General features: G+C 33.7%; 1 protein-coding gene across 2 annotated transcripts in view; it reads left to right on the top strand.

Annotated features, from left to right (window-relative positions):
* The window catches only part of Lar (tyrosine-protein phosphatase Lar), a 338,436-nt gene that overhangs the window by 198,980 nt on the left and 114,190 nt on the right, over positions 1 to 25,266 (top strand). For both annotated transcript variants that reach the window (XM_089701767.1, XM_089701766.1), the window contains exons 4-5: positions 19,504 to 19,635; positions 23,950 to 24,129. In XM_089701767.1, the coding sequence (XP_089557893.1) occupies positions 19,504 to 19,635; positions 23,950 to 24,129 (312 nt within the window). The remainder of the gene's footprint in view (positions 1 to 19,503; positions 19,636 to 23,949; positions 24,130 to 25,266) is intronic.

Genomic DNA, 25,266 nt, shown 5'->3' with positions numbered 1-25,266 from the left:
AAAATAAAGGTATTAATTGATCGGAGTCACAAATCACAACGAATGGTCGATCAGCCGTTTCATTGGAGGCTGTCTCTCATTAGCATTCATTTACGAGGATTTAAAATACACAGATGTAATGAACGAAAGACAATTATTTTTGTTAACGAAGCGTTTTAAATAGGTTCGAGTTAATTTTTTGTTTTTATAAAAAATCCGATATTATATTATTAGTCCATCGGTATGATTTAGTTTAGTTTACTATACTGATTGGCTATTAGTTTAATCTGGCTTTGTTCATGTTCAGATAAAAGTCTCGTATACGTGTTTCGCTTTATCTGCAAACGTCTATTAATGTCAACATTCTTTTTAACATCTTAGGATATCATCATTTGAAGAATGGCCCTCCCGGCAACGTACGGCATACGGAATAGGCTAATAATATTCCCGCCTTCGGGTATTAAGTAATTATTCACAATCGTACACATGTGTGTATACGTGTACGTGTGCGTGCGTACGTGTATGTGTGTGGTATTTGATTAAAAGCCGATTTTACGCGTCACTGGCCCGCTTAGTTGTCAACGTCTTATAAAATTACCCAAGGAACTTGGTGTGGGGAAACTTTTTATACGGAACGTGCACCTATTTCATTAATTAATCATCGCCTTTTGTTAATTTCAAAGTTTTCTCCCGAAAGTGTCTCTAATCGAGTCGAATTTGAGAATATGCTTCATTAAATCGGACATTTTATTAAAATTATAAGGGTTCTTGGTTGTGGCGGTTGAAATTTTTGGGTATAAAGATTGTGCAACGATGTTTTCAAAGTATTTCCTTATGTTCTATTTTACGTATAGGTACAAAGTTCATCATCATCAGTTCATCCTGCTACGGTGTAGTTATGTTTTTTTTAAACGTTTAAAAACATCAAAATAAAGTCTGATAAGAATCATGAACACTATCTCAATAAATATGGCCAAAAAAAACTAGATTATTAGACCAAGTATATCATCTTCACGACCCTTTTTTATAATACGAATAAATTATAATAAAATGAAGACACTAAGCGTAAGAATCTATTTAAATCCCTTTCGCTCCGGCAAGACGGCGCTTCCAATCCCTTTTTAACTTAACATTCCATTACTAAATGAATTGTTCCTCGCCCTTGCCGTCTTGACACATAATTTTAGCCCTAATTCAAAGAATTTAAATTCGTGCCCAGTAATGGCCGTATTTGGACACCCGCTCCTCTCTCGCAAACCCCAAAATTATAGCTTGTTTAATTGTTTAGGACTTAATAAAGAGGTTTTCTGTTACAAAGTCAAGACTGTGTTATGGCGGTTAATATTCTTACAGGCTTTATTTGCGTTGTTCATGTTTATTTACTGATTTGAAACGCCGCGGCCGGCGACTCGATTCAAACAATGATTGCGACAAAAGCAATTGGTTTGCTTTAAATTGGAAACTGTAAATTTTCTTTTAATTGGTATTGTGTACAACATTATCTACTGATTTTCTTCATTTTATTCACACCAATGTAATGTACCTACCTAATTGAAATTTAAAAATATCGATTATCGTTATGAATCATCAATATTGTAATTATACTCGTATACCTATCAATGTAGTATCAATATTCAATCAGTATGTAGAATACGATGAGGTACGTATCATAAGGGGACCATATTGCAGATATGAACTTATTTTTTGTACTATCTAGTTTTATTCAACAACAACAAAAATTACAGGAAACTGTATTCGATTAAAAACCACAACAATAAAAATTTAAAGTTCAACCACAGCTCTCAGCAAATTAAATCTATGTAAAATGTAAGTAATTCTTAATCAAAATATCCAAGAAGCAGCGAAGCGGGGCATAATAAAGAATATGCACAGTTGATATAATCCGACCAAAACCGAACGTCTGGTTTATTCGCTGCAAATATTCAACAAAATGGGCTCGAAATGTAAGAAATACGGGGGTTCTAAAGGAATCCATCGAGCCGTGAATTGAGTACATACTTCATTACGGCCTGTATAAGGTTTCACTGAGCTTTTTTGAAACCTCTATAGATACTGTACACGCTGCAATCATAAGGATTTTTGAAATTGTTCTAGAAATTAAATTGGAAAAGAAATCTCAACAAAAATGAAATTTGCTCGTTGCTTTTCTCGTAGTGAGATGTAGCTTAGCCAAGTTTCTTTTTATTCGCAGCTGTAAAAGGTATAAACGTAGATATGACAACTTTTCCTCCAAATGTCGAGGAAAACGAAAATATTGTACCTCTTCTGGGTATTTTCTTTGTGGAGTTAATGAATAACTTTATGGCGAAAATATAAAACACTTTTATATCGTAATATAAAATGTTAGTTCGTAAACCTTTTTAGCATTTATGAATGAAACAAACATAGTAAAAAAGTGCATAATATTTTATAGTTTTTATTTACGTAGAAATAATATATCACCGTATATCACTGTTTTGTAAACCTGATCAGATGCTGATTCAAGAAAAAGAGTCTCGTAAAAGTAAACACTTCGACGAAGGTGGCATGCAAAGCATTCTTATATTAGAAGAGCTTTTGCCATCTAAAAACTAACTTTATCTCGAAAGAAAAAGAGTTAAATTTCGTTTGATAAAAAGCCGCTCTTTGGTTAGACGAGTGATTTCGCTCGAGTAAGAACAGAGGCCTAATATTTTATCGATATTTTTGTTCGAAATGGGATCAGTGCTAAAACAAATACTACGAACGATTTTCTATTTATTTTGATATAATGATTTATATATGACTTCAATTCTCGAATTGTAATACATATATCAATCATAGTAATGTCGAATTAACAACTTGTTAGTCTAACCACGCTTGCATTATCTCAATGTTCAAAATGTTATTGAAATAAATGCAACATACCTTAAACAATTAATCCTATTTATACCTTAATAAATTTAATTTATAAAAAGTATTAGTAGAATGGAAACATAAAGACTCTCAACTATATGAAGAGACATAATAAAACGATGTATCGTGACATGTCCTAAAATGTATGTGTATGACGTGTAAAACTCTGAAACATCAGTAGTCGTGTAAAAACCGTTAAAAACCGAAATGTTTTAAGTGCTCGACCGCGCGGGTACCAAAGTTGAAAACTGAAAACAGCAGCGGTCCCTTCGTCCGTCAAAGTGAAGTTGGAGGATGCAAGAGTGAAATGCGGTCGGCTTTTCGTTTTTAAAGCCATTTCATTTTTCGAACCACACTGACAGTGTTGACATATCAATCAAGAGGTGTGTTATTTTAGGACGGAAGAGTTTTTGAGATGATGGCAGACATGTTGGCGGTGTAAGAAGTATTGAATCCTTATGGAATAAAAGTAGTGTTCCATTTGTAATGTACATACAATTAGACAATGATGGAATTAACGCAGTGTAAATGAATAGATCAAATAATGAGAATCTACTAAGAAGAAGTCAATCAAAACGCTCTGCGGTTTCGGAAAAATATCATACTACCTATGAAAGATGTCTTATGAGTATTGAAAATAAATATAACATGTTGTAAAGCCTTACCTTCCACAATAATTCACAATATGGCGCTAAAAGCATTTATAACACATTACCATTCAGAATGTAATGAAAATACCTTTTAAATTTGAGTACATTGAGAAAAACAAAATATAAAAAACTAGCTTACCGCCCGCGGCTTCGCCCACTTTTATGATATTTCATAGCGTTACATCTGTGCTTATGGCCTTTCATGATACTTCTGAATGAATTCATATACCTACTTGAGTTTGGACATTATAAATAAGCATATTGTTTAGTAAAATATGACCATCACGTAATATAACTCTCTGCTACGCACAACTGTAAGCCAAATGTCACTGTGTTATTGAAAATCTGTGCCTGTCGCGAGCGCAGTCGCGAGCGACAGGCACAGATTTTCACACAGAGATTTTCACACAGAGATTTTCACACAGAGATTTTCACACAGAGATTTTCACACAGAGATTTTCACACAGAGATTTTCACACAGAGATTTTCACACAGAGATTTTCACACAGAGATTTTCACACAGAGATTTTCACACAGAGATTTTCACACAGAGATTTTCACACAGAGATTTTCACACAGAGATTTTCACACAGAGATTTTCACACAGAGATTTTCACACAGAGATTTTCACACAGAGATTTTCACACAGAGATTTTCACACAGAGATTTTCACACAGAGATTTTCACACAGAGATATTCACACAGATATTTTCACACCGAGATTTAAACACAGATTTTCACACGGAGATAGTCACAGAGATTTTCACACAGAGATTTTCCCACAGAGATTTTCACACAGAGATTTTCACACCGAGATTTTCACACAGACATTTTCACACAGATTTTCACAAAGAGATTTTCACACAGAGATTTTCACACAGATATTTTCACATGGAGAATTTCACAGTTATTTTCACACAGAGATTTTCACACAGAGATTTTCACACAGAGATTTTTACACAGAGATTTTCACACGGAGAATTTCACAGAGATTTTCATGTGATTTTATTTTTATACGGGCCCTTGAAGTGGTGAACATACTGTGTAATTTTATCTTTCTTGGCATTTAATTCTTTTTTTTATTCCATTCGAAGATCTAACGATAGTAAATGTTACCATACTGAATTGGCCTATCTTTTAGCTTAGCAAACAAAAAAAAAATCAAGCATCTAGCGCAATAATTGACGTCACCATGAGTGAAAATATCATCGTACTCGGCGATAGGTGAAAAATTGAAAAAAACGTCATAACTCCGAAAATACGATAAATCGCATGACATACATGGAGGTGATTCGGATAGCCCTCTCGGTCCTCTACCTCCCAGCTTCCGTTCATCACTACTTTTTGGGACACCCTGTATACCTACTAAAACCTTCCTCTGAATCACTCTATCTATTAAAAAAACCGCATCAAAATCCGTTGCGTAGCTTTAAAGATTTAAGCATACAAAGGGATAGAGATATATACAAAGATGGACATAGGGACAGAGAAAGCGACTGTTTTATACTATGAAAGTAGTGATATTACAATAGAATAAAGAGAATTAAGAGCTCTCAGAAGTCGGATGATAACCCTTGATCGCAAATCCACGACTATTTATTATTCAACGCCGTCTTCACAATATATCAGCTCGTAATCTAACAAAACAGTAATTTTTCGGAATGGACGCCACTTTAATATCAGGGTTGCCGCCTTTGATAAACGAGGGACGTTTCCGAGCCGCGGTGGAATTAAAACCCTAAGATAATTTACTTGCTAAATTTATTCTGTGCGTTATTGCCGTCCCTAGTGATATTTAGGCCTGATTGGACGTGATATTGTTTCATTATGCGTCCGCAGGTTCTAACAGGATTAGATGAAAGCCTTTTGAACTGCTAAAACATGGTATAGAATTAAGTTGCGATATCCTCTCGTTTTCACGCCTTTTCATTTTGTTTTACGGTCTAATGTTTGTATTTTATTATCTGTTAATTAAACATATTATATATGAAATTGAATGTATTTCTTTTTTCTTTATTTCTATTTTCGTAACTATCTCCGCGATTTTATTCAATTGAATCCTATTCATAAAATGTTTTATTAAAAGCCGTCAAAGGAATGGTTTTAATAAACGCGAAATTTTGATTTCGTTGAAAATATCTGTTATTGATAAGAAATAATTCTTTAATCATTCGTCTCTTAAAATGACGAATGAAACAGTAAAAGAAAAGGAAGATCGCCAAATTAAAAGTTTACCATCACAAAAGTGAACCCGATATAATGAAATCAAAAACCCTTTCAGTATGGTAATAAATAAAAACAGCCCGTAAATAACTTTAGTGCCTAAAGCGTACTCTAATGAGTTGGGGAGACTGGGCGAAATTGAAACCGGTTGCTCCAATAAACCATTTGTATTCAAACAGTCGGGCCGACCGGCCGCATTTTAATTTACTTACTCGAATTAAAACTGCGCGTGATTCGAATTGAATAGTATTTTATTCGGATACTTTATTTTTATCGTTGATTGAAGACGTTCCTACTGTTATTATTAGACGTTCGATTGTGTATTCAAGTCAGTCAGCAGGGATCCGGGCTAGCCTCGATTCGAAACAGCTCTAAAGTATATTTTGCAAATTGACGCAGTCGCTCGTAATAAAGACGATTGTGTTCGAGTTACCTTTGAAAATTCTCTATAAAATTACATGACGCAAATTCGAGATATTTTAAAATCTTTAATATTTTTCAGGAAAATATATTAAAGAGATATCTTGAAAACATTTAAGTGCTACCAACAGGGATTCACTGAAAATAATTGTTATAGCTGATAAAGAGCTTAATGTAAAATATCCTGAATACTGTGGCTTTAAGTGCGAACTAGATTACTTTTATCACTATATTTATCACACACCGGTATTGTTCAGTGTCATTTTATATACAGTATTTAAAAATCGTTCTTTTATAAATTCTGTACACTTTGACTTGAATTTCATGTTTTTTTTTAGAAATGTAATTTCTTCGCTCTTTCTAGTTACGTAAAGGCAACTCTATAATAAAAAATGGATATTTTTTACATGCAAATTTCGAATTTCCTGTGTTTCCTTGCAGAATTTTATCGCATTCGATGTTTATATTAGCGAAACAATCCCGCGCAGCGCTGCCGGCGCTTTGTTGTGGTAATTTCATTAGACGCGCTCTCTGGCCGCTGAATAATAATTGGGGGCGACTCACTTCTATGGGCCTTTAACTCTTTCGATTATAAGTTTGTTGTGGATTATGAGTTGCTGTTTATGTTATCTATTAGGGTGCCAATAAGTTCTGTATAATCCTTTGAGATAAAACTTGAAAAAATGTTATTTATAATCTGCAAAGGGATACTTAATAATTATGTGTTTATATTTCCTCAAGCTTGATATTAATATTTGAACAGTCTCATATCTGTGTTTATTACATAAAAAATGTTCCTTTTAAAAATTCCAATTCAATTCAATAGTCCCATAGATAATATATTATAGATTAATATATAATATTGCTCCATAATCATAATTTCGATGAACATAACGTAAGAATAACAGGAATCACATAATAGAAATGATGAAGTATGATTTATGGTTCCCACAAGATCCCACCCGGTTCGTAATTAGATTCTCTTGGAGCGAGCAAACACCTTTAAGGCATCAGGTGGCTTAACACATAATGTACTCATCAGTTAAGTACATAACCCCTATAAAATAGCACGGTAAAGTGTACAAGGATAATGAACTGGAACTTTTGCAAGTCGGTACAAAGAAGAGTATTTTAGTGCAAAACAAGTGTCGCCATTTTAATTTAAACGCACTCAGGGTAATGTTTTTAAGCATTTTTTATGTTATTTATTTACTTACCTTCATTTTTTCGCAACAGCTATCCTACGTGAAAAGGATATTACTTGAAAGCTTTTAAATATTACTTTAACCCAAAGTAAATTCTTTTGGGATATTTATTTTAGCTTTTACGTATTCCATTAAATTATTCTAATATAAAAGTTTACTGAGACGTGTAAGGAACCGATCACTATCGATGCCGTCAAAAGTTCTTATACGTGAGTTTTAAGCATAAAAGCAATTCCGAATCCCTAAATATTCCATCAAATTCATATTTGCGCAGATGTCCTCGAACACACGCCTATACTTCATCGCGTATTTTCCACCGGCTTCTAACTTTGACACCTTATTGCCTCTCATGCAATATGCATGGTAATATCCCATCCAAAGACAGCGGGCTCATCGCGCGCTCGGCTTCCGTAATTGGTGAAATCAACCCCATTCTCCCCTTCCAAACGCTACGACAAAAAAACGCCCAACATAAAATGATCCCTCGTTTCTTTTCACGTAAAGTGAAATGAAACGCACTGAGGTTCGATTTAAAATAGACGGATAATTGTGACTCTGCTCAGAGTCTCGATCGTAAATCTAAATTGGAGTGTCTTCAAGATATATTAGAGTTATTGAGGGCCTGTATTAGTTGAATATCGGATTGATTTTTGTTAAGGAATGATTCTGACGACGTAAGCATCTCGTCCGGCGCCAGTCTTGCGTGAAATGCCAGTTTTTTTACTTGTAGACACGGGGGAGCTTATTTTTTATTCATTCACACATTCACTTGATATTCTTTGTTCTTTTACATTTCAATGTTGTCTAGACGTACTGATGATATGTTATCAAAGACGACTTTATGTTTCTGATGTCCTAAGTTTATAAAAACGATTTAAGTTTTTGACTATGTTATTGTATGATAGTGATATTAAACGTATATGCCAATTGTAATAGAATAAGGAATTTCATTCATTATTTGGCATTGCAATGTTTTATTTGGTTATCTTATTAGTACACGATTTATTTGAAAGCTATTGCTCAGGTCATAAAAAAAGAAAGCTCGTAAAAGTAATCTATAGGTAGGTAATAGGTATTTAAATTCGAAGTCAAGTATATATCATTATATGTATGTTTCAATATTTATTTTAAAAAAGATCTACAAGCGTTTATATTGGTTTAAAACGTTGATATCTTGCTTATTATTTCTACAAACTGTGGTATTAAAACCTCTTTATATTCATCGTTGAATCCCACAAAGTTAAATGTCCGTTGTTTTCTTAAATAAACAAAGTGCGCGCTAATTAGGTTTTTGTTATGAAGGCTTAAAGACTCTGAGATAAGAGAAACCGGTTAGAGACAGCTGCCACATATTTACGGAAATATTAGGATTTTTTAGATAATTATGTACTTGAATGATTTTTTTTATACTAGAGTATCGTCAGGTTTCCCGTCATGTGTGGGGAGAGTGAACATCTTATTATAATGATTTTTTAAAGTTTAGATTTAAAATGTAAATGTTAATCGTCAGTTCGTTCTACTTAGAAATATGTTAATTTTAAGTATCTTAAATAATAAACTATATTTAATATTTATATTCTTCAAGTTTTATAAAATTGTATGTGATGCTTATTCATTGCTTCTATTATATACATATACTTTAGTACGAAGATGCTTCGACTTTTTATAAATAAGAAAACTATAACATAACTATTTGCCTTTTAAAGCAATTTTTGTCAACAAAACATTGAACATGCATTTGAAAATAACTTATCAGTTATTCCTTTAATCAGTTTCATTGAAAAAAGTATAGACGATATTATATCAATTAAAAGGTATATTAATTAGTTAGCTATGTTATTTCAAGTAAAAATAACAATCATACGTTATTCTTTCACGATTCAAATTGCCACTCGGTCGGTACAAGTTTATTTTCTCACCGTTGTACATTCGCAGTTTTCATAAACATTGTCCATAAAAAAGTAAATGCAAATAATGCTTTTACTCGAGTGCATTTTGATGTGAATATATTAAAATGTTTTACGAACGTTTCAGCGAAGCGGGGACCGGTGTAATGTTGATGTGCAACGAGTTATATTACATTATTCCATTTTCATAATATAAAATGGTAGATATAAAAAGTTGAAATCAATTTATTCACAACTAAATGTTTTATTATTTATAACTATGGAGAGACTCGTACTCGACTTACATTTTGTGTAAGTAAGTAATTGTAGAAAAAAAACAATTACAATACGAATTGAAAATTAATATTGTATAGGACAAAAGTGTAAATGGTTGAATGGTATGCGATTTGGCTATTCGCATTCATCGCTTTAATAAACACTAATTACAATAACTCGTCTTTTGTATTCATCAATATAAATGTAAAATTATAAATTTAAATGCTAATATAATAATATTGGAGTTGTATTTCAATTATTACATTCGTATTGCTTTAAAATTAAATTATTCAATATAATTTGCACGTTTGAATTAAATTACGTTTCTATTCACATTTTCCGGTAATAGTACAATAAAAATTCGTAGCGCGGTTTGTTTAAATTTCCCACTGACCATTGTTTCCAAGAATAAATCGAATCCATAAATTGTATAATTTCGTTAGTGCTTTCATCGTATAAGATGCATTGCTGCGTGCAACATCCGTTGTTTTATGTGCCATAAACCGAGACACGGCGGCAAACCGCCGGAATGCTCTTATGTTTCAATCTCTTTCCATATTATTATTGTAATATGAGTTATATATTCACAAGACGGCCACAAAAGCTTTTGTTATGCTCTCACACTTTTATGTCCCTCGCTGTGAATTTTTTATTAAGACGAAAGCATACCATTAAGTTAATTAACGAAAGTAATTGTTGAAGTTTTTATTCGAAACTCACACGTTTATAACATGGATCAATGTTAACACACAGTCATAGAATTTGAATGCTTCGTTTTGGAGATTAAGGGCTTTGCAACGTAACATGATCAGACGCGTAAGTAGTTCTTACTCAATACCCATCTACCGGTAACCACATTTGCTACGTTGTCTTATTTAATCTATTATTATTAATACGCAGGGTCATAATTTTTTTCAATTAGATAAGTAACAACATCAGCAAAGTAGATATACATGTTCACTGTATATCATGCATCATGAAATACTACTCTTTTAGTGTTACCGTAGAGCTAGTCACTTCGAAGAATAGTTCCTAAAAAAAGTCTTATTTTCCTCTTTAACGTATTACACTTTACCAATAGAATAACCCCCGTCTCGACACCTCACCTCCAAAATTCAACGGCTGAGTAAAATGTCTCAGTGTCGATGTGTAGTACGATGAGTCGACGGGGCTTTAGTCCGTGGTTAATGGCCCCTAAGGAAGGCTCTATTAGTTCCATACGATGCCGTGGATTTACGACGCAATCTTTGAACGAATTCTTTTGTAAATCCGCCGTCAAACATTTCGCCCGGTTGTGTTCTGTGCCACGCTAAATTTCTTGCATATTTTACATGAAATATGTGCAGAGACGCCACGTAAAAGTACTACGGAGTTGGGAGTTTCGACTGCGTTGTTGAGAGAGTACAGTAACATGATAGTACGTTATGCATATGCAGATATTAATGTAAGACAGGCTTGGAGGTATTCAAATTATATGTTTAAGCTCTGTATCACAGTCAAGGATAGCGTTTTAATCATTAGTTTTAGAGGAGGAGTATTTTATAATAGGACAACTAGATGTGATTGTATTTCCGTGACTTAACTTTTACACTGAAACTTGTGGGATCGATAAACATTCCTAAAATACTCTTTATTACCTTTATAATATGTTAGTAAGTCGTTTCAATAAACCATACCACCAATATCTTATAACAGAAGATTTGGTTATGTAACACTATGTTATAGCCAACGTTTGTTGATAGAACAAATTCATAAAATTTTGACCGTAAATATACGAAAAATTATGAATTACATTATATCGACCCACCGAAATACACATGAAATATTGAAATTATATAAAATGCATTGATAAACTATGCGATGTAAACGTTAAAATAATTATTGTATGTCCACTAATTGGGCGAAGTGGCTTATCGGCTTTGTTGCGGTTTTTGCCGCCGATTGAATGTTAATCCGATGCGATTGCCTTCAGGTCATGTGTTATCACTATTATTGGACGTATTGACGTCATTGAATATTGTAAAATTGTTAGTAACAGCCCGTAGAGTGGTAAATGAGAACGGAAACGGTATATGAACGCTGTGATGTTTTCTTTCAGTTATTTCAAGCCATCTTGATTGTTTTAAAGTTTAACTATTTAATATTATGTTCATTAGGTTTTCATAAAAATACACATACAAAGCTATATTAATTTTTGTAATATCAGTCAGTCAAAAACAATGTCAACTGACTTTGCCAGGGTACTTGAAATGAAAGGAAATTAAAAGCAAAAGGTAATCTATTTCCGTAATGATAATAAAGAGTAAATTGCACTTAAAATGCAATAATAATATAACTAGAGCATTACCACAGATAATATAAATACATTTTTATTCTTCGTACAGATGTCATGTTGAATAACTGCATACGTCATTGCGCTATTCAGAGTTAGATACAGCCACAACCTTAGTATATAGTTACCGTACAGTTTGTAACTACTATTACTGTCATATTAACGTATCACACATGCACTGGAAAGGTACATGCAATCTAATGTTTATGAGAAAATAAATCAGTTGTGTCCTTCGTATACTTAGAACAAAATTATAATAACAGAGAACCTAACCATGACTGTAAATCGATTAAGCTTACCTAAAGCATGACAGTAGCAAACAAAATAAGTATAATTGACGACGCGGTTGGCGCAGTGGTAAAATAACTGCCTACTGAGCCGACGGTCCCGGGTTCGATCCCCGGTCAGGGCAAATATTTGTGTGATGAACTCAATTATTTATTCTTGGGTCTGGGTGTTATTATCTATATATGTATTTATTAAATATTATATTTATCGTCGCCTAGTACTCACAACACAAGCCTTAATTGAGCTTACTGTGGGACTAGGTCGATTTGTGTAATAATGTCCTATAATAATATTTAAATATTTAATTTAATTGGGTAATTTCATTCAAATATTTGTGTATGAACTGTTAAGAAAAACAATGTTATATTCACGTAGGTATATAAGTTTTTTCCCCGTAGAGATAATTCTTCTCGAACGTTCTAAATTGCTCATAATTAATCACAATATCCGGGGAAATATATTTACTACAATATTAACAAAAACGAGGCTTATATTAATTCGGGCTATTACAGCAGGAGGCTCGACAAATTGTCGTCGGGGAGAGACATTTTTTCTTCTAATTCCCAATAAATATAGTTTGCTCTGTGACGTATTGACACCTTTATGCCTGTAGTACATTTGGAAATTTTATTGGCAGGAAATTAGTTATTGTCATCCGAAATTCCCTTTGAGCCAATTAATGAAAATAGAATATTAATAATAATAAAAAACGTACATAATTTAACAACAACTCTTACATAAACAGCTAAATAAATAACAATGATAAATCTTAATTCTTCAATTTCAACTTTGTACAATTTAACACATCCAACATACAAATACATTGTTACTAAATAGAAATATATCGAGTCCTAAAAAAAACCAAGTCCACATGTATTTGTGTCCATAAACAATTCCCTGAACTAAATCCTCTTTTCCCGAAAAAGACTAAAACGTAATTCGAACTATTAACACAAAGAAGGATATAGTTTTTGCAATGTTTTTCCTCCCTATTCGAGTATTTCGTTCTGTATTTTATAAATTGTGACTTTGGGTCACACGGGGGTCAGATTAAAATAGCTTTTTTGTATTTATTTAGGGCTGCTTTGACAAATATTTTGATTATGAGTGCAGTTTTCGTTTTAGACATCTAGTTTTGATACAAGTTCATCACTTTTACAGTTCTCCGAAGCATAAAACTTAAAGGATTAATTACTCCACGTTCCTGACGTAGCGTACTTAAATATTAAAAACCAACAAATTTATTTAAGCAGTGTTGTTTACCCTCTAGTTATTCGAAAGCGGCATTTAAAATGAGGTATATAATCCTATTTTCCGTTCGCCCGCCGCAGAGGCCGTACACGCTTCACCGACTCGACCGCAACGCATGTCTCTAACAATTTAGACGAACGCAATTTGTATTGTCTTGCTTGTTTCTAGACAATTTTTCCACTTTCACAATTTTTTTTTCACACCAGACGTTTCCTTTGAGTCGACCGCATTGTTTGCGCGGTATTGTTCGTCCGTTGTTTATTTTTACCGTCATTCATTAGTGGCCTTCGTCGGATACTTGACAGGGAGCGGTATACAGTCCTCAGATTGGACACTGCTTTTTGTGTTTCAATACCAGTGAGCAATGGGTCGCCATGGTTAATTTAACTTTTAATAATAAGGCGTCATTGTTGACGGGTTTAGCGCGGTGTCAATGGAAATAAATGTAGATCGACAACCCTTTGAATGTTAATGGAAGAATACATTTTTAATGTCGAGTGAAATTTTAATATAGTTAGTAGTGATGACTGAAAATACTTCGCTAGCTCGTGCAGTTTATAAATATTTTTCATTTGTTTTATTAAGCTTCACAACCATATATAGATGTGTAGATGAACTTAATATTTTACCATTTCCTTTGATTAATTATAAAAAAGTATCTGAGGTGGTATAAGAACTACTTACCAGTAGAAAATACTTGATAGTGAGTTCTAAATTTCTAATCACCTAATACATACAAAGTATTTGATGCTAATACGCTCATTTCAATGTCCCTATTTACGTCTCATAATACTGCAAACCCATAATCACAAACAAGATATTTCCTGCATAAAACAGCGAACGAACAGCGCGGAAGGATGTTAGCAATTTTTAAAACTATTCAACTTTACTCTCACGTCCAAGATTTCCATATAGACTGAAGCGCATTCAGAATATTACCCCACATAATATTACAATAGCCCGACCCCTTTATTACTCACCCCGGACCAAAATACAGAGATATTCTCATTTCGGTAAGACGCCCATTATCCAATTTTTTATCGCGCCTTATTCAATGGGAGCGTATGAAAAATCGTGTACGTATATCTCGCAATAATCGATGTTTATTTATTGTATCGATATTATATCGTACTTCTCGATAATAACGACGCGAATGATTTATTTACCGCACCGACGATGTGCGGATAGACGTTTGTTTGAGTTATGTTGAATGGTCTGTGTAAGGAAATAAATGGTGGCCATTATTATGAAAATATAGTTGTTACGCTTTCGGTTATTGTTGTAAGTTGGTAAATGATTAGAACATTGTGGACAATGTGATTCTTTTTCTTGTCATTCACTTTATCTGGATTTATTTTTTCACATTTGAAGAATATTGTATTTCTATATCGTTGTATTGTATAAAATATCCCAACTATACAACTAGTAACTATGACAAACGACACTATATTAATTCATTTTTTTTTTTTTATATATTAGCAATGAATAAGCATATACTTTAAAATTAAGTTATAATAGTCTATAGTTTAGTATTATTATACGTTTAGATATAAGTAAGTAGGTATTATAAGTTAACATAAGTTAAATTGTATTACGCAAAATACGACAACCGCTCGACTGCTAAATTTAAAAATTAAACTATCACAACAGACGAAGAAGATATAATATTAGAAGAAACAGAGGCGCCGCATATTAAAATAGTCACTGAGGTGCCCTTAGTGGGCATCCCGCCAGTCAACGATTCCAATATTTTTATACAATATTTAACACGTAAGTAAATAATTATCATAATGTTTAATATGTTACAGGTGCTGTGAAGGAGCCATCGATTGATGATTAGGCATATTACTTACTCTTTGGTCTAATGATTACCATGTTCCAGAAGGTTCAGGAAGATTCCAGAAGGAACCTTAATGTAGAAATATAATTAGGCTTCGCTAGAAATCAATTTCAGGAAGATTATAACGCTCTGGTAACCATAAGACCAAAAAGGAGATATAACGTCCGATTAAAGCATTTTATAATACGTGGTGTTCCTTTTAAAAATAAATTCCTTAAGATAGGATAATATGATTTTCCTCGTCAAGTAGCGTAATATGAAAGTAATTTTTGCACAAATATTATCTTGTATAATAAGGAGTTGCCTTTCTTTGCTAACGCTCGCTCAGGAAGCACTCAGCTACTTAAATACTTGGAAAACCTTTCAATACTATTCGTATCATAATCGTAATTTACGAAGTTAATGAAGATTATGAAAGCTAAGGTATATCTTCTTAATATATATACCTAAATCTCGTGTCACAATGTTTGTCCTCAATGGACTCCTAAACCACTTAACCGATTATAATAAAATTCGCACACCATGTGCAGTTCGATCCAACTTGAGAGATAGGATAGTTTAAACATGTAGGTTCCACGGGCGAAGCCGGGGCGGATCGCTAGTTTAACTAGAAAATGTGTTCTCGTTAAATAATACAACGTACAAGCGATAGCAACAAGCTTTCCATTAATTTCATTACAAATGCTGCACTGTATTCTGAAATTTGGCTGTTTATATTCAAGCATGTATCTAAATATTGTATTCACGTTATACTCGTGTTGAAAATACATGGTATTCCCAATTGAACCACTAAATAACACGTTTAATACCTGACAATGTAATAAATTTCGTTCAATCTCTACATGACCCCAAAATAGGTTCGCTCGAACGTTCAGATTATTCTCATAAATAAATACAGTGGGTAGTTGCACATTTACCGAATATTGCATCGAAACAAATTTATAATATTCGCTAATGGTGCTGGTGAAATATTTATATGGGATGCATTTAGTTCTATTGTTCAAGTAAATTAAATTCAATGTTATTTTTTGATAAACGAATCATATATACATATATACATTATAGGTCGGTATGCATTATGCATAAAGTTTATATAGTTTTGTGATTATGAAGAGAATATGCGACAAAAATCATGAAACATAGTTATAGATAGATACCCACTATAGTTAGTTGCTGTAATTTTAAACAAAACGCGTTAATAATTGTTTATACACTTTTTGCATATTTATCATCGAAAGCTAAACTGCTAAATTGTAATATTCGAAAAGCAAGCTAAAATGAAATAGCGCTTGTTGAGTTCTATTTATTGCCGATTGTTGAGTAAATGTGGATATTTTATACAAATTGTGCACGCGTGAAAATATTAATTGAGTTTAGAATTTATATTAGTACAAAATACTTTTATTTCATAAACTTTTCAAATGATGCAGTAATAGCATATGAATAAATAATATATAGGTTAAAACTATTGACCGTACTCTATAATAATAGTACAGGTAAAGTTGTTCTAAAAATAGAGCTTACAATATTTAAAACTACTTGCTATTATTTACTTGATTATAATAGGTATATATCTACACTAGTTTTTATAGGTATATTCATAGAAGAAAAGTATAGTAAGTATAATAATTCCTTGTCTAATTTGTTATGCAGTTGAACTAGTGTCCTCTACATAATACAGTGATATCATTAGTATTATCAAAATACGAATATACTAGTCGATAATCCGGGTGCTCTTCAGCTCGTTTTCTAACAGATTTTGCAAGGAAAGAGCGCTCGTGTCATTACAAGACGTCTAGAATATGCGGGTACATTCAGTGCGCTTGAGAACTCCGACATAATTATGTTGTATGGCTTTACTTCATTTATTCACTTCTCTTTATATTGGTAGAAATGTTTGGTTAAGAGATCTTCCTTATAAAGCGTATTTGTCGTATTCAGAAGTATAGCGTGTTTTGTACATTCTCTAGCTGTTCCTCGCGGTTAAGTCGCATGTTTCCGCTCTTATTAGTCTTAGCGTGATCATTTCAATGTCTATAGCCTATCCTCAATAAAGGGCAATCTATTCATTGCATTTTTCATTTTTAAAATCGGTTCTGAACTTTTTGAGATTAGTGCGATGAAGAAAACAAACATACAAACTCTTCAGGTTTATACATTAAGTTACAAGTTAATAAAAATCACGAGAACGTACAATAAAATAATTTGATAGTAGAACGAATGAATAATCGATAGTTTCTGTAATAAAATGTATAAATGATTTGTGCTCTAAATGGATGTTACGTGTGCGTTAAATTGCTATCATTTCACTGGTTTTCGGTCACAGTATGAATTTAAGTGATTATAATAAATAGTTACTGATGATGTGCGGGATTGTGGTTCGCTAAATTATCTCGGTATCGGATGTTTTGGCTTCGATTATGTGTCAAAAAGCATATGATCGAGTTTCTATTGAAAGCTGGAAATTTGTTACTAGCCTGGTTTCTATTAAAGCTTTTGAAAAGCTTCGTACATAAAGACAGTTACTTTCCTATAAAAAAACACTCATTGAAAGTGCACTTTTCATAAACTGGACGAAAATGACGTATAGAAGTAATTTAACTCCGTCAGGGTAGTCTTAAATCAATGAAAGATGACGCCATCAACATAAGTTGCCCTACTTTATTGTTTATTTCTGTATAATTAATCAGTCCAATCGACAAGGCTTTTCACTTGTATTCATTTTTTTGTGAACACAGCGCCTCACAGAGCTATTACATATATAACCTGTGAAGCAGGGCGCGCAAAATCGCTCCATGCAGCAATTTAATTTCGCACATAGCGACGTCTAGGCGCCGCGTAATTTAATCTGGCTAGGCTCGCGAGTAGCGTAAAAAATGGCCGCCGCTTTTATTTGTATGCGTGCGTCGACACGTAGCGGCGCCCGTTCCGATCCGCGCACATACAGAACGTGACCATTCACACCGTTGCGAAATATACGCAATCCGTCATCTCTCTCCCCAGCCACCGAAGTGATTCAAAGGCAAACTCGAATCACAACCACGCGGGTAGTCAGTGACTCCTATCAACGTATAATTGGAAGAGCACGCAGTCATTAACCGCGCCGCGACGTCGCCTCGTCGCGAATATAGATTGAGTTTTTATTTGCGGTCAGGGGTGAAAATTATGTACGGACCGCTCGATATGAATTGTTTCGCCGGCGAACGCTCAAAGCCGATCAGCTTTTTTAGATCTGCAATCTCATCCACGACCTCTGCGGTGTCCGCTCTATGAATATTTTAACTCCTGTGTGACAGTCTCCGAAAATACGTTACTCCCGTTCGTTTATTAATGTCACATTGATCGCAGCCGATCGCTACCCGTGGGATTAGCTCCGAATGTGTATAGAGAACTAAATGGGATTTCATTTTCTAGTTCAGGAATCAAACGCTCCCCGCGGCGCATGTCCGCCGTTCTCCCGGGGTCCCTTTAGACATTTTTGTTCGGGTTCGTTTGATGCAGGTATTCGGAGTTCCCGAAATTCACGTGTCTTCGTCGACTTCCAGGAACATAATTGTTTCGTGGCTCTGTGCGCATTTTTCCGCAAGATAATGCCATTAATCTCGCTTACTGTAATGAAAATGTACCGCGTATCTTCACTAATGCACGATAACAATTCGGTATCTGAATTCTCGTGGTACGTAGTAATTTTGTTAAAGTTCCACTTAAAGTAACTTTTCGAGACAATTGGATTTGCTCCTTGGATGCTCGTTTCGTATATGGCATAGTGGGATTGTGGATGTGGATGGGATAACATAGTTAGGGGAATATCTCGAGATTTGCTAATTTATTCATGGGGGAGAACATCCAATCGCCATGGACGTAACAAACGCGATGGAGTGGAAGTGCCTTAAATATTTTATCAGATGCTTCTTTTTTTAAATGCTTCGTACTTTCCATGACCCTAGTTTTAAGGAACACCACGTATTTAAAATCAATGGTTTTATACAAAAAAAAATTGATCAAAAATCTAATTATTTTAAATTGTACCTCTTCATTTACAATGAAATCGTTCATTCCACAAAGCTTGTTCCAAATCCTATAAACCTATTTCATCAATTATTATTATGAAAAAAAAACACAATTTAATTTTAATTTGTATTTTGTACCAAATATTACACCTACATTCTACATACGATGATTGCATCATTACATTATGTATCTACATACTTAAAATAAATAAACAAATAACCTAATTATTTCGTTTGTCTGCCCCCAGATCCCCCCGAAATCACGATAAGGCCCCGCAACCTGCAAGTGCGCGCGAACGGCATAGCCGCCTTCTACTGCGCGGCGCGAGGCGTGCCCATACCGGACATACAGTGGAGGAAGAACGGCAAGCGAGTCTCTAGTGAGTATCCAGTATAATATGTGTTTTAGTTTAAAGAAAGCAGAAAGGTACGCCTTACGGTACGTACGGTTACGCCTTATTTTTTGCTCACCCACCTCAATCAAAATCTCTCCTTACGCATATACATACGGTAGCCTGGAAGAGATCGCAAACTAGCGATAAGGCCGCCGTTTGTACATATCTTTCTCTATTTTATCTTCTCTCTGTATTTGTACTTTCTTATGTGTGTGCAATAAAGTATAAAATAAATAAATAAATAAAGGCAGGAAATGCTTTTATTTCTAGACGAAAAAAAAGATTGTAATTTCAACTTATTACAACTTGACGAAACACTATGCAACCAACCAACCAAGGAAATCTGATTTCAATTTTCTTTTTTTGCATGTAAATGTTATTTAGGAAGTTCATGATAAATTCTTCGTCGAAGAAGTGAATTGTAGTTCCTCATCAAGAAAATACTCAATTATCTATAAAAGCAACGATTAAAAACAAAAACCTACAAAAATTCGGGCGGAGATCCTCTTAAATAAATATAATAATTTCATTTGTATGAATTACAACAACACATTACCTCGAAAAGAAGGTACGAAATAATTCCAGGATTACGAAATGCAGTGTAAATTTATGGATTTTACTAGGTACTCAATTTATGTTATTCCCACTTAATAGGAATTAACTTCATTATAATATTTTAAACAAAAATTCATTGAATGAACGCATACTAAAAGGATATTATTTTTCATAACATAGTGACTTTTCCCGCCTAAAATCACTGACATGACTACGCTTCATTAATTTTAAAGGTTGACGTGTTAAGGACCATAGATGACCGACATGATTTCTATCATAAAAAGGTTTTCGGTTGATAAACATTTACTTTTGCTTAAATATTTTGCTCATACACATTTTAGTGCGAGATTAAATAGCAGATGAAAGATAACAATCTAAATATGTATGTTAAAATTAGAGAAACATCCTAAAAATATTTTAATATATTTTAATAGCGCTTTCGTAATTAATTAAAAATCACAGTAGATTGAACAGAAATAACTTGCACAGTTAATAAATAACTTGCACAGTTAATAAATTATCTCGCCCCATTAATAGTCAATAATGATGATTGTCCATGAATGATACAAGTTTTAGTTAAAAAATATTATACAATCTATGCACAGATAACGCAAACATAAAAATGTCGGTCACACACAGCGCGTGCATATAAATTCGCTCGCCGATCAATTGAAAACAGTCGAACTAAAATCGGTCACAATGTGATAAAGTGCTGCGACGCGATATCACAAATAGCATGTCAGAATCAGCGAAACTTTGTCCGTGATTGAAATGTAAAAACGGCATTTTTAGGCCATAAATATGTGACCGGTAATGACGGCCATAAGGCCGGGGCAATGAGCTGGAAAAGCGTAAGTATAGCCACGTACAGCTACGCACGCGAATTCACCCGAACGACCCGCCTCGCACCTCCCCTTAATAGTTCGATCGGGTATGAAAAATGTAACACCATATCTGTGATCTATCATCGCAATGAGCGGCGTGAACTGTATCGGGAGAGGCTTGGTTCCGTAGATATATGTTGGCGTTTTGTTCAACGGTTTGATACTATATGAGGGGACTGGTAGTTTTTTACTTGTATATTAGATGGCTATGTGTTGTTGTATGTGATTCAATTGTAAACTAAAATCTTAATCAAATTTAATACTTATTCTCTATGTTATGATCCTAATGTTTCACTACAAGAGAAAGTATGAGAAAGATAAAGTTAATTGAGAAGGAAATGTGATCTACTAAATCAGCGTATATTGATTGACCTGAATTTCAGTAATAAATACACTACATTACCCTCGTTAAAAATTTAAAAACTATTCATCAAATATTACTTTATAACTAAAATAGAACGTAAAATTTTTAACGACCAACAGTTTCACCATTAAACACCGTACAAAATACAAATATTGCGTGAGTATAGGGGACCCTAAATCCACTACACTTCAATATTCAATATTAATAGCCGCGGCTTCATCAAACTTATTATTTGTCTATCCGTCACCTCGTATTCAGTCAGTTGATAAACATTGGAAGCGAGGAATTAGGGCGAAAGAGAATTTCTGAGAAAAGGATGTGTGTGTGAATAATATATTTCAATTAGGCCAAACTAAAGCAGTTCGTTGTTACATTGTTTATTAAACAATGTGTGTTTTGGTAGCGTATACTAATGTTTGGGAAGCTTAAATGATAATGATATTATTTTCGAACAACAACGACAAGAACAGCGTTTTAGGAGAATTACCTAGATAGTATGATTTTAACTTATAGGCAATTTGTTCGTATGCTCCTCATGGTCTACAAATTATCAAATAGAAAGGAGAGCTTCTTAACTAACTATATACTTATAAATTTATATTTATAAAGCATTTGAATGCCATAAAACCAAAAATATCAATTTCAACTTAAACAAAAAGCTTGCTTAAACAAGTCGCGTTGCGAAAACGCAAACGTTATAATATATCTCTGTATATCTTTTACCAAAGATTTTACAACCTCTGAATAGGTAGGTACACGAAGAAAGAATCGCAGCAACCCTAACAATGACATCACGACCGCCGATAAAAGTGAAACCAATACGAAATAACAAATGTACCACATATTAAATAGTGATGGGAAGCCAGAAATAACAATTCAACGTCCCTCCGTGAACAATAAATGTGGCAGCGTCACATTGGCGGACAAACGTCAATCACGCGTCCCCCGGTTTCGTAATGGATGACTCCCCTTCGTCCGTCCTATATTTTAGATGTATAAGACGTACACAGAATTTATATTCATTATTTATCTGTGGGAACTATTCGATTTTGCTTTTTTGCCTTATGCCACAGGTTGGGCGGTTTATGAGCTAGTGGATTTTTATGGGTTGAGAACTGTTATATATACTTAGGTTGGTAGAGCTTATTGAGATATTAAGTAGGATTAGGTCATCCTTTTAATTGAATCCAGAAAATAGACAGCAATAATTAAGTTAAATAAAGTAGCAGTTAATATAGAAAGGAACACATATCATGTTGAAAATGCAATGCATTTATTGGTTCCATCAAGTAAACAGAACAATTATATTTCAGTAAGATCTTTGTTCATTCGATATTGAAACATTCAAACCGTATTTTCCATTCGATAGCTAAAGAATGCGTCAGAAAACATCAATGAACACCAGTTCGCATAATCTTACTACTTTAACACCGAGACTAGAATATAAAACTACATATTAACTTTTCCGAGTCAGTATTTGCATAAATAAGTTAAAACTCTGGATGCAAAGTGCAGTGATAGTATTATATTTTTAAACCAGCGCCGGCTTCGTCGCAGGGAGACAACGATTATTCTCAGTTGTTGCGAAATGTATTTCCTTGGCACTTACCACGAGTGGCGATTTAGCTCTGTCGTCCAACACATCTAACCAACTAAAACGAATCTAGCATACACTAGAGACAATGCAATTTCAACTCTATCCACTAGACACAAGAACCAACCAACCCGCAAACAGACGCGCTCTTATTTTTGCACCACGCTGAAAGTCAGATGCAAAGTATAAGGCGCTTTACAAAGAGCCTTGGACGTCTCGACGTTATAAGATTTTCAATAAACATAAATTCTAAATGGCAAAGCATTTCAATCTTTGCACAGAAATGTAATTGTTTTTTCATTATTCTGTGCGAATACAATTATGCAACTATTGTGAACGGGTAACTCTTGCTTATGAGTATTTTAAATGCATTAAGTCTTAGTTTGAACAATATTTCTACAATTATTTTTACTTCTACTTTAATACAACACACAAACATACTATTACATATTTTTAGACGGAATATATTTCTGTATTACATTAATGCTAAATTACGATTTGAAATATTAGAAAGATGCATAATAAGTAGTGTTTTTTTTTTTTTATGTATTAGCGGGCAGTGTGTACCCAAACATGCTCTGTTGAAAACAAAAAGCGTAACACATTTTATTTTATACTCAGGTTCTTTCCTAGACTAGCGAAACAAGACGTTACTATAGAAAAACAGTCTTTTTCTTTAATACCGAACTTTTTTCTTGTATCCTATATTATACAATACAACTGTCTTGAATAGGGTAGCGAAACAAGACGTCCCTATAGTAAATCAAATTTTCTTCTTCCTTACTTCTTTTCGCTTCCTAATGCATGTCCACGTTTCGTCTACATTGTCCCTATAGTGAAGCATCTTTTTTCTATGAACTTTTTTTTATCTTCTAAGGTATGTCCAACATTTCTTTCACCAGGTATGCAATCACGCTACCAAGTGTCCGGCATGGACGCGGCCGCCGGGCCGGGCGCGTATGGCACCGTGCTGCGCATCGAGCCGGTGCGCGCGCAGCGAGACGACGCGACCTACGAGTGCGTGGCTGAGAACGGTGTAGGTGACGCCGTCACTGCGCTCGCGACGCTCACCGTTTTTGAAGGTAGGTGACGTTTATAAAGGAGGGATATAAGTGGTCGAATGTGATTTGCCGTTTTGTTTTAGGGGTGAAATCTGGATAAAATTTTGTGTACCTAATAGATGTGATGCAATGTGAAGGTCATGTGAGCTTTAATTTGATACAAAGGTTGATAAATAAATATATGCAGGTTAGTTGTAACGTATTTATGCACGTTTGAGACCTAACTTTAATAAAGATAAGAAAAAGAATTAGATATATACGTTTTACATTTAGCAATACTTTTGTTTGCTGACTGTATATACCCTCCATAAAATAAAACTCTGCAATATGACACTAAAGTAATATTTTATGAACATTTTAATTAATTTATTGATTCAACAGAACACGACTTGGATTTTATCGCCAATAAATAAAAGTTGACAATAAACGCGTTCACCGTAAATAGTAACGATAAAAAATTGATCGATTCAATTTATTTAAACCTTATAGTCCTTTTTTATTGGACTTAATTAATTAACGACGTCCTGATAATTATTTTACACGGCCGCGTTTCGCGTGGCGTTCGTTTGCATACGTTTACAGAATTTCACTTACACCCCGACTTTGAACTTGTTGGAATTTGAAAACCTTCCGGAATGTTCTAGAACTTACTACAACAATTCTTTATTGTTTTTTTTTTTCATTGATATTTTTCAATGATATTCAATAACATTAACAAATATGTGATTTAATTTCAATTAACGATATAATAATTTTTTCCTTGCTTATAACTTGCAAATATCGTTACAAATTAAAAAAGTTAACATGTATACAAATCCCTGACAGTATAGTTTTAATTAATTTTGAACAACTTTGAATAATCTAAACACTCAGCATATGGTTAGAAAACTCGTGTTCTATTTTAACGAAATAGCAGTATACTAAACCAGATATCTTTTAAAACGGTTTTATATACAGCTTCTCTTGGTCCCAGTGTTTGTATGTAATCAAATCTTGCAAGTTGGATCTGACCCACTTCTCCGTTGAATTGAACTGAGATTTTGCATACATACTCGTGTGTAAGTCAGGTGACGATATTGTATCGCAAGATAGCTTTTTATTATAATGACCAGTAACTTTTTACTATGACGATATGTTCATATTTTAATTTGGTAATGG

This window comes from Colias philodice, chromosome 12 (genome assembly GCF_061535455.1).
Source record: "Colias philodice isolate Cphi_HAF_F1 chromosome 12, ilColPhil1 Martin Lab GWU primary, whole genome shotgun sequence".
Classification (NCBI taxonomy): domain Eukaryota; kingdom Metazoa; phylum Arthropoda; class Insecta; order Lepidoptera; family Pieridae; genus Colias; species Colias philodice.
Note: the sequence above shows the minus strand (reverse complement) of the source record. Positions and strands in the feature narration are given on the sequence as shown.